This window comes from Protopterus annectens, chromosome 3.part0 (assembly GCF_019279795.1).
Source record: "Protopterus annectens isolate FY-2018-M chromosome 3.part0, PAN1.0, whole genome shotgun sequence".
NCBI lineage: Eukaryota > Metazoa > Chordata > Ceratodontiformes > Protopteridae > Protopterus > Protopterus annectens.
This window is the reverse complement of record NC_056731.1, coordinates 1,754,099,569-1,754,117,105: the sequence shown is the minus strand read 5'-3', so window position 1 is coordinate 1,754,117,105 and position 17,537 is coordinate 1,754,099,569. Positions and strand designations below refer to the sequence as shown.

The 17,537-nt window shown below is 42.4% G+C and overlaps 1 protein-coding gene across 1 annotated transcript in view; it reads right to left on the bottom strand.

The window, feature by feature from the left end:
- LOC122797178 (tumor protein D52-like) overlaps positions 1-17,537 on the bottom strand; it is a 491,103-nt gene that overhangs the window by 39,068 nt on the left and 434,498 nt on the right. Inside the window, exons 4-5 of the mRNA XM_044065997.1 lie at positions 1,487-1,563; positions 1,095-1,143 (exon numbers count right to left, since the gene is read on the bottom strand). Of these exons, the coding sequence (XP_043921932.1) occupies positions 1,095-1,143; positions 1,487-1,563 (126 nt within the window). The remainder of the gene's footprint in view (positions 1-1,094; positions 1,144-1,486; positions 1,564-17,537) is intronic.

Here is a 17,537-nt window from a genome sequence, read left to right as displayed (position 1 = left end):
TTAGTTAATACAAGGCAGATGTTACGTTGCTTCAGAAAGCTGTGCTAATAAGCTGGATAAGGGTGTGGCTACAGCTGCCTGGAATTCCATGGTTGGGGCACTGCTTTTCTGATGTCAGCTAAACAAGTATTACAGCTCGAAATTTAAACATAGCACAGACCCCAAATCATTGCAAAATAGTTATGGCTGGGGAGGAGGGCATGCAGTATAGTACAAGAAAATTCACAAAAGTAAAGGGGGACAATTCTGAAAAAGACAGACTGAGGTTACCTTTGGTTATCTGTGGGCAGTTACTATATTGGGGCTATGCAATACAATGGGAACATACGCGCATTTAATGAGTTTAAGTGGATGTTTACTCAAATAACTGTACTAACAAGAGCCAATAAAAGAGGAGTGGGAGGGGATTATCTGGTCAAATTAACATAAGTGTAAACTGTTCATATCTACTCTTCAATATCTTCATACAACAGGAGTAGTGGGACATCTTCCCGTGCAGCAGTCTATTCTACAGCAGAAACAGTTCTAGTAAGCTTTCTTAGGAAAGCTGTGGAATGTGTATAATAGAAATACTGGTCTCTAGCTCCTCCCACATTTCAAAGGTAATTAAACTCTTGTGGTTTATATGAACCACCAAGAGACAAATGGATTGTTTTCTTCCCTGAACTTTTACTATTCAAAAGGAAAACTGTTTTAAACATACTGCAGTCAAACATGAGCAATACTTACCAAACATTATCTTCCATACAGTAGCCTATTCTATAGCACAGGCAATTTAATCATTACTATGATTAAATGTACTTAATATGGAGAGAGTATCACAGACTAAAGTAAAATAAAGAACACTTGTCAAAGAATTTCGGTTTCCTCCTGAAACTGTCAAATGTGAATTATAACTGCAGAGTACTAGGAAAGGCAACAAAATCAAGCCTGCTCCAGTGACCGCACACTGGAAAATAGCATAGTAGGCCATCTCAATAGCCTGTTTTGAAGTATACTAAAAGCAACAAATTTCAAGTAAATATGAAGAAATGCAAATGTTTCCCTACTGCTTTACTGACCATGTATTGTATAGCAGCAATGCTATCGCTCACCTTTATATTTTCAACTTTCTCTTCAAAAGACTTGAACGTTTGAGAATTTCTAAAAGAAAAGGCACATTTCTTCAAATGAATTTTAATTTTATTAAATATTAATTTAAAATTTCTGTTTAACAATACAAGCATGCAAATAAGCATCAGTGAAATATTGAATACTTCAATATTATGGTCATCTATGACATTAAATTCATTTTAACTATTAGCTTAGCCACACTGTCTTTCTGCTGACATGTAACAGTAAATTAAATGAAATTAACCATTCTGCTACACTTGTCAAGAACTGCAACTGATTTACTAACACAATCACTAGATGAACCAAACTCTTTGCAAAGGAAAGGAAAAAAATGCAGACAAATTCAGCAACTTTTTTAGCAATAATACATTACCTCATAGCAGGCATGCTAATAGAATGCTGTATTGATCGTATACTTGAGGCCAGCATTAAAAAAATAGCAAGAGCAAAGCATTAGTCAGGAAGAAGCATAGCAACAAACGGCAAAAAAATAACTGGTAATCAGGTTACTGAACACATTTTAAGATATTTTCTAGTTGAACTATAGTCTGCAAGCACAATATTAAACATATCTAAAGGCAATGTATAGTTCTAGTCGGATACAAAAACAGAAACCTCTGCAACAAAATGTGAAATGCCGTTTTAAGGTGAATACTTACTGGCCTTCAGCAAGTCATCACAGAAATTTCTACTAGTTCCTTCTGCAACTGTATTTCAACAAGCATTTATTACTGTCAGACATAATAGTCAAGTCAACAAAAGCATGTACAAAGAAGTGAAGTTGCAACAGAAAAAAAATTTGCTAACTCATTTTAAATCACCTACTACGCTTCCTGGACTAGGAGGTACACTAACCTTACAGAACACATTTCTCATTCACTCACTCATTCTATGATTACAGCTTTATCCATCTCAAGTCTGTACAGGAGCCAAAGCAGATTCTGGGCATTCGCTCAACAGGTACAAGGCAGAGAAACTAAACCTGCAAACAACGCCAGCCTAATCACGAGACATGCACAGCACAGACCTAAAGGCAAACTTGGAGAAACAATTTACCTTAGCAGGTATATGTGGAGGAAAACAAGCATGCAATAAAGAGAGACATGGATAGAGGGAAGATGTAGACTGCCACAAGGCACCCTTATGTTTTATTTTACCATTTAATGATATCTGTTTATTGTGAATTCCAACTGGGCCAAGAGTACTCTCCCTGGCAGCCCAGGGAGAAAAGCACCAGATACACATCAAAACTGACATGGTTAACAGTATGCAAGAATAAACATCTTAATTACACATGCTATAGTATTCAAAAATACTGACTGAATATCATCATATTGGGTGACTTCAACTACCCAAACATAGACTGGGAACATTACTCAAGCCCCAACACCCTAGCCCAAAGGTTCCTGGAGTTCATAAACTCAAATGCTATGGAACAACTAGTCACCATTCCCACAAGAGGAGAAAATATACTAGACCTGATCATCACAAACATGGGGACAAAATGCTCCACACCGGAAGTATATCCCTCATTGGTGAAATCAGACCATAAATTAATCTCATTAGAGATCCACATCCCACCTCCACCCCCAGCAAAAAAGACCACAGTGAAGAACTTCTCAAAAGCAAACTTCACACTTCTGAAAACTGGAGTGGTATCCTTCAAGGCCCCCGAGCCAGTGGAAACCACAACCCACGCTGCTGAAACCCTTACAAATGCCTTCTATGAGCACCTCCAGGAATGTATGGATCAAGCAATCCCTAATAAAATCAAGACCCTTTCCACCAAAGGCAGGCGCCCGGTCTGGTGGACCCCAGCCATAAACAAACTCTACAACAAGAGGAGAAAGCTACTACATGACAGAGCAAAATCCCTAAAAGGGAAGGCATCTCTGATCAATACTAGCAAAAAACTATGATCACTCATAAAATCATCCAAGGCCAACTTTGAGAGGAAAATCGCTAATGACACAAAAGACAATCATAAGGCCTTCTTTAGCCATGTTAGAAACCTGGGTGGAAACTCCCAGATATGCTCAGAATTAGTCCAAAATGATAAAAGAAATCACTGATCCCACAGACATTGCCAACATACTGGCAGACAGGTTCAGTGCAAATTTCTCCCCTCCCCCCCAAAAGGAGAAATATCTATCCCACCAGAGTCTAGCCTCCCAAACATCTCAGATGCCCAGGTGAGAGCTGCTCTCTCTAAAGCAAAAAACACAGCATCAATGGGACCTGACGGTGTCCCCGGCTGTGTGCTACATGAACTCAATGAGGAACTAAACCCACACATAAGGCTGCTGTTTAATCTTAGCCTTACTACAGGATCACGCTCCAAAGAATGGCGTATGGCAACTGTGGTCCCACTCCACAAAGGCGGTGCTTCTACGGACCCTGGAAATTACCGCCCCATAAGCTTGACGAGCCTTGCCTGCAAAGCTATGGAGAGGATCATAATGGAACTCATAAATAAAGACAATGGGGACCTACAGACACTGGATCCTACTCAATTTGGCTTTGTCAAGGGCAGATCCTGCCTCTTGAACTTGGTCGACTTTTTTGAAACAGTCACTAAGGCCATTGATGAGGGTAAGGCAGTTCACACAGCCTACCTTGACCTAGCAAAAGCGTTCGACACAATACCCCACTCGGGCATCATAGAAAAGCTCACCAGCTTAGATGTAAACCCATATGTCACAAGATGGGTTGCAAACTGGCTCAAGGACAGAACACATAGGGTTAGAGTTGCTGGTGCCATGTCAGACTCTAAGCGGTCACGAGGTGTCCCACAGGGCTCAGTCCTGGGCCCCCTCTTGTTCGACATTTATTTTTCTGAAGTGCAGGCAAACATAGGGGGATTGTGGCTGACAAAATTTGCAGACGACTGCAAACTGGGCACCATAATTGACACTCCATCAGACAGACATCCTCCAGAGAGGTCTCATAGAAATGGATAACTGGTGCCAGAGCCATGGCCTTAAGCTAAATGCCAAAAAATGTATAGTCATACCCTTTGGGAAAAACAAGGTAACCCCTAATTACCACATAGGTGGTAATCCATTAAACATGGAAGAAGTTATCAGGGACCTGGGGACCCAAGTTGACAGTAACCTCTCTTGACACTCACATTGCCAAAGTGGTTAGGAAGACCTTCTACACTGCCCAACTGATCATGAAGGGATTCACATCCAGATCAGGAGAGGTCATTGAACCCCTGTACTCTTCACTTATCAGACCAATGATTGAGTACAACGCCCCATTCGGAATGTACCTTACCTGACACCTGCAGCAGTTGGAAAGACCCCAAAAGTTCTTCACCAAAGGATAAAGGGGCTCAAACATATGTCATATGATGCCCGACTGAAGAAACTCCAGCTCTATTCAGTCGCATACCGTTTGCTCAGAGGTGATCTGTGCCTGACATACAAGGCCATGTCCAACCTGGAATTAATGGACATGCTCCACCTCAAAAAATCCAAATCCACCAGAGCCACGAGAGCAAGAGACTTAAACCTCAACACGGATATAAATAGGACATGCTGGAGGGACAGATTCATCACCCAGAGACTCCCTACACTATGGAACAGAATCCCAGTCCATGTGAGGCAGAGCCCCTCACTGACTCTGTTCAAGAGAAATCTTGACGAGTGGATGGGAGAGCGTAGGTTTACCCCAGGAATCATCTCTGTGTCACTGCTGGACAGAGGCACAGCAAACTAATGGATATAGTATTCTCATCCTAAGGGGTGGTGAAAGCCACACACACTCTGGCTGGGCTTATAAATGCCCTAGGGCAGATAGCCTAGTATGAACCTATGACTGCAACATAACATACAATAAGTAACTAGGTTCAATAAAAATGTTTGCAGTGCACGGAAAGAATCTGTAAGAAATTTGAGAGATGATATATAAAGATGAAAAAAAAACTTGATAGGTTTTAGGAAAAGGGGGTTGGAGAAAATACATCTGAAAATAGTGAAGAGAAGTGAAGCATAGCAGCGGTAAAAACATGTATGAAGATATTAGCTGAACAGAAGATATGAACAAAGATGATTAGTAGAGAGGAATAGTACGTTAGAGTGGTTATAATTAAAGAGCTAAGGTAGATAAACTAGAGCTTAAGAGTTTAACCTGGCTTAGTGCAGGAGCAGAGAAAAATATGGATCAGAGTTTTATCTCATGGAAAAGTACAGTTTTGTACCTACCATAAATGTAGATGTTCGAAGATCCACATTGCTGCAGTCCTTACACTTGGGTAGTCCGCTGTCCTCGGTTGGCCCGAATATCAAAGTATAAGGCTGACGTCGGTCAAGGCGCATTTGACTGACATCAGAACGTCAGGGTACAAATGCGCATGACCGACGTCATATCCTCAGTCTTTTCTTGCCCCAGATGTCAGAAGACCCTAAAAAGAAAGGTCAAAACCAAAAGACAGCAAACAACCAACCAACCACCCTTGCACTAAAAATATGTACAATATATACAATATACACCATATTGACAACCCAACCCACACAACCGCCTCTAACTACAGAGGGAAGGAGGAGGTAAATTGGACTGCAGCAATGTGGATCTTGAACATCTACATTTATGGTAGGTACAAAACTGTACTATGTTCTTCATCTCACATTGCTGCAGTCCTTACACTTGGGTAGAATCCCAAAGCAGAGGTAAGGGAGGATGGCAAAACTATAAGGAAGCAGGAGCTGCCAAAATGCCCTGCAAAATAGCAGTGGCAAAACCAGCCCTAGATTTAGAATAAAGTGGAAGGTGATAATGCCTAGAAAGTATGCACTGAACTCCAAGTAGCTGCCTCCAAAATATCTTTAGTTGCCACCCCCTCAAAAGCTGTCAAGTGGCAGTAGCCCTAGTGGAATGAGGCCTAATCCCAGCTGGAATCTCCTTGCCATGATGGGAATAACAGAAAGCAATGCAAAACCCAATCCACTTAGAAATAGTTTGTTTTGACACAGGCTTGCCCTGAGAACTCAAAGCAAAAGAAACAAATAACTGCTGAGACTGCCTGAACCCTTTAGTTCTGTCCAAATAATATCGCAACTGCCTGTGTACATCTAAAGTGTGCAAAATCTTTTCCCCTTTATTTTGGGGATTTGCATAAAAAGTAGGCAAATGAATATTTTGGTTCAAAGCCACACTAGAAACCACTTTAGGCATAAAGGAAAGATTAGTACGTAAAGATACCCTATCCTTATGGAAAATTAAGAAAGGCTCAACCGCCATAAGGGCCTGCAACTCAGAAACCCTTCTTGCAGAGGTAATGGCCAACAAAAAAGCAGTCTTCCATGATAAATATTTCAACTCGGTAGTAGCTGCAGGCTCAAAAGGTTGTAGAGTGAGTTTCTCCAACACAAAATTGAGATCCCAAGCAGGAGTAGGAGCTCATGGGGGTCTTATATTCTTTGCCCCTCTAAGAAATTGCTTGAACAAAGGATGAGAAAACAATGGTGGGTCACAATCATAGTGAGCCGAAATTGCTGCAGCATGCACCTTAATAGAAGAGAAGGACAAACCTTTGTCCAGTAACTCAGTAAGATATTGAAGAGCCACACTTAAATTAGGCTCAGAAACATCAAAATCCTTTGCTGCACTCCAAAATAAAAATCTCTTCCATTTATCTGCGTACACTTTCCTTGTACTAGGCCTTTAGCTTCCAAAATAACATTCAAAACTTGCTGTGGAAGTTGAGACCCACTATGGTTCAAAACAGAATATGCCAGGCTGTTAGGTGAAGAGAGTGAAGCTTGACATTGAGCAAATGACTGTCCTCCTGAGACAACAGGTGTGGAATCGAAGGCAAAGGCCATGGAGGCTCGCGTACCAGGCTTCTCAGTAATGGGTACCAATGCTGTCGAGGCCAATCTGGAGCTATCAAAATCATCCTTGGCTTGTCCTGTCTGGCCTTTAGTAGTACCTTTGGGAGGAGAGGCAGAGGTGGAAAGGCATACACATGAAGATTGCTCCAATTGAAAGAAAGAGCATCCACTTTCCAAGCTGTGGGATGAAACCTTTTCGTGCAAAACTTTGGCAGCTGGTGGTTTAGTGGAGAAGCGAACAGATCTATGTCTGGAGTTCCCCATGACACTGTCAATTTCTGAAATACATGAGGATCCAATTTCCACTGTGGGGATACATAATTAGACTGCTCAACACATCTGCTAAGGAGTTCTGTGCTCCCGGCAGAAACCTTGCCTGAAGATTTAGCTGTAAACTGAGAGCAGTCTCCCACAAAATCATTGCTTGCCTGCATAGAGGATAAGAATGTGTTCCCCTTGCTTGTTGATGTACCACATGACAGTTGTGTTGTCTGTTAGAATCAACACCTGCCCTGGAAGAAGTAAATCCTTGAAAGCTATTAATGCAAACTGGACTGCTAACATCTCCTTCAAGTTGATATGTAGATGTTGCAGTCTGGCAGGCCACTTGTCTTGTATCCACTTTCCATTCAGATGAGCTCCCCAAGCTTTGTCTGAGGCATCTGTCGTTAGAATCTGACTCGCCTCTGGCCGGGTCACAGAGAGTCCCTTGTTTAGGTGACATTCCTGAGCCCACCACAACAATTCCTTTTGAATGCAAGGTATTATTTGAATGACAGTGTCCAGATCCTGGCAGTGCTGTGTCCATACATTTTTGAGATACCACTGTAACTTCCTCATATGCAGTTTGGCATTGGGAAGCACCAGAATACAAGATGCCATGAACCCCAAGGCTTGAAGGACTGTCCTTGCAGTCAGCCTGGACTGATGAGACAATTGATGAAAGTAAAGGGAAAGATTCTTTTGTTTGTCCGGGGTCAAAAGCCATCTGGGATGCTGTATTCAGTCTTACACCCAGAAAGCACATGTCCTGAGAGGGTACTAGACTGGACTTTATTTAGTTCACAGAATACCCCAGGCATCTTAGCACTGCTATCACATATTCCAAATGATGAAGAAGCTCGTCCTTCCTTGAGCCAGAATCAGGCAATCGTCCAAATAAGGATAGATCTGTATTCCTTTTAGCCTGAGAAAGCTATCACTGGAGCCAGAACTTTCGTGAACACTCTGGGCAGTAGATAAGCCAAAGGGCAATGCAGAGAACTGATAATGAGAAGTCCCAGCCAGCATGATACTTCCTGCAACTCAGTCTGATAGGAACATGAAGGTAAGCCTCCCTGAGATCCAAAGTTACCATCCAATGATCTTTGCCCAGCAGAGGTAAAAGCTGTTGTAACGTCAACATTTTGAACTTGGGAATGTCCAGATAAGTGTTGAGGGTAGATAAATCCAAAATTGGTCTCCACGTGTTCCCTTTCTTTGGTACTAGGAACAGGCGAGAATAAAATCCTAGGCCCACTTCTGGCATAGGGACCGGCTGTATGGCCCCTATTTGAAGTAACAGAGAAATTTGTTTGTGAGCCTCTATTCTTTGCTGAGGAGGAACGTCTGGCATGCCTTTGAAAGGAGGCAAGGTATGGAAATAAAACCTGTAACCGTGGTGTATGATAGCCAATACCCATCTGTCTTGGGTAATTAAACTCCAATTTTCCTTGAAAAGTGCCAACCTTCCTCCCAAAGGTGCTGCCAGGCAGAAGGCTCTGGCAGCTGAAAAGGTAGGTCATTGGGTCTGTTTACGAAAGGACTGACCCCTGCCCTCACCGAAGACTGTGCAGGTGAACTCCTGTTCTAGGCCTGAAAGAGCCCTGAGCTCTGCCCTACCACGTCTAGACCTACCCCTAGACTGGGAATCATAAGAAGGATACGTCCACCCCTTGGTAGGCCAATTTCTACTAAACTTTGGAGGCTGAACCTGCAAAAAATCTTTAACAGTCTGCATAGACTTAGCCTTGTCTTCCATTTTCTTTAAGACTGCCTCAACAGGAGAACCAAACAACACATCAGATTGTAAAGGAGCATCTAAAATCCTTGTCTTAACATGGTCAGATAAATTCTGATCCCTCAGCCAGGCGTGCCTGCGAAGAACTGACCCAGTGGCAGCCACCCTAGGCGAGGCCTGTACAGCATCAAAACCACATTGCAAAGAATGCTTACCCACCTGTTCAGAAACATGTACTAAATCTTGTAACTCTTTACACTCAATACCTTCCATAGAGCATCTACCTTAGACTTCAATTGTGAAAGGAGATAGTTTTGGTATTTCAACATGTGAAACTGGCAATTCAAAGCCCTCATAGCTAGGTGGAAGAAGTATAAACTTTCTTTCCCCATCTATCCAAAGCCCTGGCCTCTTTATCTGGAGGAACGGATTTTGACAACAGAAGCCTTAACACCTTTAGGCCCCTGACTAACAGTTTCTGGGTCTGCCCTAGGACTCTTAAAAGATACTTATGAGCTTCAGGCACCCTGTAATACCTATCCGGTTTAACAGGAGCAGGAGGCAAAGAATCAGGATTAAGAGAAGCCTCTGCAATAACATCTTCCACCACATCCAGAACAGGAGGTATAGCCAAAGGCCTATGCTGGGGTAAAACAAAATTCCCTAAGCCTTTTCCTGGAATCAGAGAAGTCCTGACCTTCCCACTTAAAATGCTCCCTCATGGAATGAAGAGTCTCTGAAATAGAAAAATCCTCAGGAGGAGAAGCAGAAGGAGTAGAATCATCCACATCAGAATCAGAATAAGGAGAATACTCCTGCAAGTCTTCAGCCGAAGACTCTGAAACATCCGAAGCCTGCTCAAAACTCCCTAGCTCAGGTTCCACCCTAGGTCTCTTATCAGGAGGGGGCAAAGAACCTCTAATCAAAGTAATCAAATCTTCTGCCATTTTAAGCATATGCTTCTTGGGCACAGTTCCTGAAGAACTAGGGGTGACACCAACTGAAGCTAAACCTGGCCTGCCTCTGGGAGAAGCCTTGGTAACAGAAGGAGAGGGCCTAACCACCCTAGGCAGGGAGGGGAGTACAGTAACCTGAGAAGCCCCTTCAGCCTGACCTGCCTCCTGAGAGGCCACATCCTGCAATAACAAAGTCTCCCTGGGACTCCAAAGAAACCTCCCGGAGAACCACCGGCTCCACCGACACCTCTAAAGAACCGGCGTCCGTGCAGGCGGTTCTTCTAACCTAGGCTTAGCTGCTTTGTCCTTGCGCTTCTTGAAGAAGGCGGAGCATCCAGCGGCATTTTATAATTGCACCGCTTCAAGACTAACCTGGCACAATCTAACCTTCTCTTTATAGTGCGCTTATTGAATCTAGCACAAGAGCGACACCCAACAACGTCGTGCTCAGGCCCTAAACAAGGAATACACAAAGTATGATAATCTCTATGCGGTATCTGTTTCCCACAAGAAATACAGTTATTCACTTTTTCTGACATCCGGTAAACCACTGAGGCAAGAAAAACTAAAATATTCCCCAACAGTACTTAGCCAACTTTGACTCGGTCTGAAACTCCGAATTGAAAAATTTCAGAGCGCAGCGGCACTTGCAACGCTGCTTCTGCATCGGACCATGCGGCAAAAAAGACTGAGGATATGACGTCGGTCATGCGCATTTGTACCCCGACGTTCTGATGTCAGTCAAATGCGCCTTGACTGACGTCAGCCTTATACTTTGATATTCGGGCCGACCGAGGACAGCGGACTACCCAAGTGTAAGGACTGCAGCAATGTGAGATGAAGCACATCTGGTAAAGAATTCCAGATTTTTGGTAAACATTACTAGTAGAGGCTTTGTCCAGATTGTTTATGTAGGTTTATGTAGTTAACAGCAGTTGTTTGTTGATCACAGGGGTCTTCTGGTGAAGTAGCTGTGGAGGATGGAGCTAAGGGGAAGGACAGGATGCAGGCTTATGAAATACATTATGAGTGGTTACAAGTTGAAAGTAAGGAAGCTAATGTGACAGTTTGAACCACTTAAGACTAAAGAGTGATACAGTGGTGGGTGTTATGCAGTGCTCTAGTTGTAAACGTTTCATGTTTTTTTTTTTTAATGAAGTCTGTATGTTGGTAAGGATTGGATCTTCATAAAGCAGTGAAGGTAAAAGGCAGGTAGTGCCAAGGGTAGATTTGGTGGACTGATTTAGAAAGTCCTAAGTTCCTGGTGAGCCTTTTTGATATTACTCTGTATGTGATAATCTATTGTTACACCTAATAATTTTGTGGTAGTAACTACTGTAATTTGTATTGTTCAGGGAAAAGACCCTGAATTTGTTTTTGTCTGGCACATCAGTTTTAGGAGTGACTAGAAGCTTGTTTTTAGGTTTGAGCAGAAGTTGTGCATTACTAAGCCAAGTTTCAATGGAAATAAAAGCGTTCAGTTCTTATCTTCAGCATATAACACAGAAGAGCAGACAACCATGAAATCATGTGTACTGAATAAGGAAGCCTTGACAGGAAGAGCAAAATGATGAAAATATTGGAGATGAAAGAATGAGGGGGATGTCAGTGATGTCCAGCAGGTATGGAGTAAAAGATCCTTGCCATTTCACTGTTTTTGGTTAGATATGAAACCAGTGAAACCTGCAGTGAGGAGGAGACAGACCAAGAAGGGATAGTTTATGGAGGAGTTAAGAATGAGACCGTATCAAATGCCTTTGACAGACTGATGAATAGTCGAGACACGTTTGCCAGAATTCCTAGCCTATTTTACAGAGTCAAAGGATACCCGGGTGGTTGTGGTATCAAGTGCCATCTAAAGCCAGGTTGTGTAGAGGCTATAACAGCAGACTATGAAGGAGATAGTTAAGAAGCTGCTTATATATACCCTTTTCCCTAATTTGTTTTTTTTTTTGGGGGGGGGGGCAATTTGACAAAAGCTTGCTACAACAGGAGGGTTACTGCCTTTGTGCAGTTGAATGATGCACTTTTTCTATAAGCCAGGGACATAAGACTCCAGAATTGATAAAAAATACTAAGACAGGCTATGGCCTCATCAGCTAGTCTAAGGTTCTCAGTGGAAAGGTTATCTACAGAGGCAGATCAGGTTTTAAGTTTTTTTTTCCCCCCAATAAAGAAAGTGGGAACTGGTTCTATGGTAAGAGAAGGAATGTCAGTTGTGAAGATTTGACTGTAGTCATGTAAGGTAGTGATAGGATGAGAGTAGGTCAAAGTATTAAAAAAAAGAGAAATTGGTAGGCATGGGTTAAAAGTGCTTTTGGAGGAAGACGAGGAGTGTTTAAAGGTTAAGGTGGGAATGTTGTCAATTAAGAGTCAAACATGTTGCAATATGAGAATGAGAGGTTCAGAAGATTGCCTTAGGGCTTTTTTTTTTAGTTCCTGTGTTAAGTAGGGAAGTTATACAAGAACAGAATTTTTTTGGGGGGGTATTTTCATTATTTTGTATGCATGAGTAAAATTGTGTTTTTTTAATCATTGATTATTCATTTTATTTCTCTTGGTTACAGAATATCCTGAAATGTTGTAGGTTTGGGGGGGGGGGTTGTGCTTTAGCCAATCTTTCCATGCCTTATCACTCTCAGTCACAAAGTGTTTATTCTGCTTTGGAAGCACGCAGAATGATTGCATTTGATTTATTTTGTATGAAGAGGAGCTAAGCTATTAAGGATGTTAAGAAATGTGGAGTTGAAGTAATTTACTGCTTCGTCTAGTGGAATGATTTTTAATGCTGATTAGTCAATAGCAAATAATGAATCTATGAAGGATTGCTGGTTGAATTTTGAGAGAATGCTAGATGTTTTATAATCATGGTCTTTTGGCAAATGAGTAATACTTCTATGGGCATATGCAGGTAAAGGGTCACTTAGGGTATCTGTTAGTGTACTAGTAATGGTAAAGTTACTGAGGTAGGAAACCAGTATCCAATCAAAGATGGATTTTTGCCATTAGTTTTATTATATCTGGTGAGTGTATTAATAAGTTATGTGAATCTGAACAGACTCCTACTAGAAGCTTGGATGTCAGAAATTAAGTTCTGCCAGCTGATGTTTACATTACCTGGAATGATAGTTTCACTAGTATACATAATGGATTTGTGGGATAGTATGCCTAAATACAGGAATATTGTTTCCAGGTGGGATGTACAGCACTAAACCACAAGCTTTTGTGCTATTTAATGTAGGGAATGAAAGGAGTACTTTTAACAGTAGTGAATTTTGGAATGGTATTTGACTACAGCAGGGTAAGGTAAAGCTATTACACCAGCTTTCTTTTGCACCCTGTCCACTAATTATGATGTAGCCCCATGGGGAAGCATTTCTGACTATGTTCAAGTTTTAGTCAAGCTTCTGTGGCAGTTAGGACATCTAGTGTATAAACAGTTATCCAGACATGGTCTAATTTTGCTGCATAAGCTATGAAGATAAACTGTAATGAGGTTTAGGGTTTCGATGGTCTTGGACAGGTTTGAGGAAGAAAAGGGCCTGGGTTAGAGTGGATGTCTCCATACTGAGAGATGGAGGTAAGATGCTTTCACAGATAAATTCTTTATTATGATGGGTAGTAGTTTTATTTTAGAGAGAGGAAGGAGTAAAATATAATTTTGGAATACTGGATAGGATCTATGTTAAATAAAACAGGGAAGATTTCATGGCAGCTAAGAGCATTGGTAGAACTGGTGGCTGTGATCATCATTTGATAGACTGCAAAACTGTAATGTGTATTATGGAAAGATGGTAGCAGCATGGCTGACATGGGAGTGGCCACTAAACAGTAACAGGAGAAAAGGAGTTAGAAGTGGAAGACCGGGAAAGGGCGGGTTTCTGAAAGAGAAGTGAGGTGGTGGGAGAAGCTACAGAAAGAAAAAAGGTTTATAGATTACCTGATTAAGCAGATTGGAGTAAATTAAATTAGGGCTGGAGTTTAGGAAAGTATAAGTGTAGGTGTAGTGGGGTGGGTACGAATTGGGGGTACATACATACAAATATTTAAGCATGGGCATCAATGCCCTTCTAACTTGCCAATATACCAAAACACTTGTTCTCATAAGTATCCAGGCTGTTCTTAAAATATGTAAACTAAGTACTTGCTTTAATGCAATTTGGTAGTCTGTTCCATGCATCGGCTACTCTGTCAAGACAACTAATTAGTCCACTTTTCAGTCCTATAGAATCTTCTACATAGGTTGATGATTCTCTAGTACTTTTTGTTAACCCCAAACATTCCCAGAGGTAGTTGCCACTAAATGCCTTACATACCTGAAGATCTATCTGTAAGAGACGCTGTACAAGTTCAGGTATTTTAGTCTTTCATAATAACTTAAATGTTCACATCCATGGATACCCTTGGTATATTTCCATTGTACTCTTTCCAGTTTACTCATGCTTGTTTTCTTATAGGGTTTCCATATTGTTATTCCATATTCAAGTTTGGGTATAATGCAACTAACAAATAATGACTTCATTACTTTTGATTTCCTAGAATTTATAAATTTTTTTATACAACCTGTAGTTCTATAACTATCATAGGTAGGTACTAGGCTGTCAGAGAGCATTTATAAGCCTAGCCAGAGTGTCAGCTTTCGCCGCCCCCATTGATTAATTAACTGAGCCTCTGTCAAGAAGAGACAATTAAGTGATCCCAGGGGTGTATTTTCTGTTACTCATCCACTCGTCAAGGTTTCTCTTGAGTGTTAGTGAGGGGCTCTGCCTAATGTAGTTAGGAATTTTGTTCCAAAGCATGGGGAGTCTCTGACAGGAATTTATCCCTCCAGCATGTTCTATTTATTGTTGTGGCGAGGTTTAGCTCACTAGAGTGAGTGGCTTGCAGTGACTTGGATTTCTTTAGGTGGAGCATGTCCATCAATTCTAAGTTGGACATGGCTTTGTAATTCAGGCAGAGATCACCTCTGAGTAAGCAATATGCGACTGAGTACAGCTGGAGTTTTTCTAGTCGGGCTGCATAGGACATATGTTTGAGGCCAGTAATCCTCTTGGTGAGGTACTTCTGTGGTCTTTCAAGCTGTTGGAAGTGTCTTGTGAGGTACATACCAAATGGGGCATTGTACTCTGATTGGTCTGATGAGTGACAAGTAGAGGGGCACTATAACCTCTGTTTCTAGATGCGAACCCTTTAGTAATAAGATGCTACATAGAAGGATTTCCTACCTACTTTGGCAATATGATTGTCAAAGGAGAGACTATCTGTCTGGGTCCCAGATCTCTTATTACCCCCTTCTGTATTCAGGGGGCTGCCACCTATGTGGTAATTCATGGGTGTTTTGTTTTTTCCAAACGGGATGACTAAGCATTTTTTGGCATTTAGCTTGAGACCATGACTTTGACACCAGGTGTCCGTCTCAGTAAGGCCCTTTTGGAAAAGGTCAGTGTCAGCCGGAGAGTCAATTATGGCTCCCCGTTTGCAGTCATCGGCAAACTTGGTTAGCCATAGTCCTCCTGTGCTTGCCTGTACTTCTGAGAAGTATATGCCAAACAGTAGGGGTCCCAAGACCGAGCCTTGTGGGACACCACTTGTGACTGGTTTAGAGTCGGACCTGGAGCCCACTATTCTTACTGTGTGAATTGTCTGTAAGCCAGTTGGCAACCCATCTCGTGACGTATGGGTTTATGTTCAGGCTGGTGAGTTTTTCTATAACTCCTGAGTGGGGAATGGTGTCAAAAGCCTTGGCGAGGTCAAGGTAGGCTGTGTGAACTACCTTCCCCTCATCTATTGCCATGGTGATTGTCTCGAAGAAGTCAACCCGGTTTAGTAGGCATGATCTGCCCTTAAAGTCTAACTGAGTCAGGTCAAGTGTTTGGAGGTTCCCAATGTCTGAGTTCCATGATAATGCACTCCATAGCTTTGCAGACCAGGCTAGTCAGGTTTATGGGGCGATAGTTATCAGGGTCAGTTGTGGCCTCTCCTTTGTGGAGCGGAATAACCGTTGCTGTGCACCATTCTATGGGCACGTAGCCTGTGGAGAGGCTGAAGTTGAACTGTGTTGAGGTGGGGGGGTTAGTTTGTTCTGTAGTTCGTGCAAGACGCAGCATTGGACACCATCTGGCCCCATTGACGCTGTGCTTTTGGCTTTTGAAAGGGCTGTTTTCACATGTGCGTCCGTGATTTCCGAGACACTACACTTTTCTGGTATTGTTTTGGGCCCTTTTGGGGGTAAGAGAGGGGGTGAATTTGCACTGAATCTGCCAGGATGTTGGCAATATCAATAGGTTCACTATAATTTGTGCTATTTTGCACTAGCTCAGAGCATATCTGAGAGTTGCCACTTAGATTCTTGACATAGCTAAAGAAGGCTTTGTGGTTATCTTTCGAATCCTTGGCTATTTTTCTTTCGAAGTTAGCCAGGGAGAATTTTATGAGGGACCTTAGTTTCTTACTGATACTGATCAGTGTTTCTTACCGATACTGATCAGGGATGTCTTTCCTTCTTGGGATTTGCTTTTTTTCTGAACTAGTCTCCTCCTCCTCCTATTGTATAGCCTGTTTATGGCAGGGGACCACCAGACTGGTTTCCTTCTCTTATGGGAGCGAGTCTTGGTTTTGCTAGGGATGGCATGATCCATGCATCCTTGTAGGTGCTCAGAGTGCATTTGTAAGGGTTCCTGCATCTTGGACACTTATCCTTTAGTGTGGGGGCTGTGAAATTTACCACCTCTGTCTTAAGATGAAGTTTGCTATAGAAAAGTTTTTCACTGTGGTTTCCTTTGTTGGAGGTGGTGGTGTGGTGTGGACATCCAGAGTGATTAGTTTATGGTTTGATCTAACCAGTGACAGGTTGACCTCCGGTGTGGAACACCTGTCGCCCATGTTGGTGATGACAAAGTCAATATGCTTTCACCTCTGATAGGGGAGTTTACCAACTGATCCAGGGCATTTGAGTTGATAAATTCCAGAAAGCACTGGACCTGGGAGTTTGTACCCGAGTAGTTTTCCCAGTTAACGGTAGGGTAATTGAAATCGCCCTATATCAGGGTGTTCGGTAGGACCTTCATGTTTTCCAGTGTCTCCAGAAAGGTGGAGTGATGGTCCTGGGTCATGGAGGATGATCTGTAACAGGCCACAATTTGCATTGCAGATTTGCCTGATGTTAGTTGCACATGGATGATCTTGGAGGTATCATGCTGTGCCACTAACCTGGAGGTGTAGGTATCCTTGATGAATATGGATACACCCCCTCCTTTTGTGTTTCGGTCCATGTTCTGTGGCCGAAATGTGTGGTATGAGTTGTAGCATGGTAGTGTTGGGGTGCTCTGTAGAGCCATGAAGCAGGTTTCAGTTACTGCACAGATGTTGACGTTCTCCATACTGAGGAGTGTTTCGAGCGCGTGCATTTTGAGTTTTAAACTCCTGGCATTGAGTAGCATAACCCTCATTTTTTTTATTTCTGCTATTTACGGAGGTGGGTTTTACTTTTGAGCCTTGCCTAAAAAAGGCACTATGGGGGCAGCAAGAGCCTTGTGCCAGTATTCGAAAGCCTAGGGGTGACAGGTGCAAGCCGTCTCTTGCAAAGCAACGAGGCTTGTCGAGCATGTCGTCCCAGGCTGACAGACACTGTAT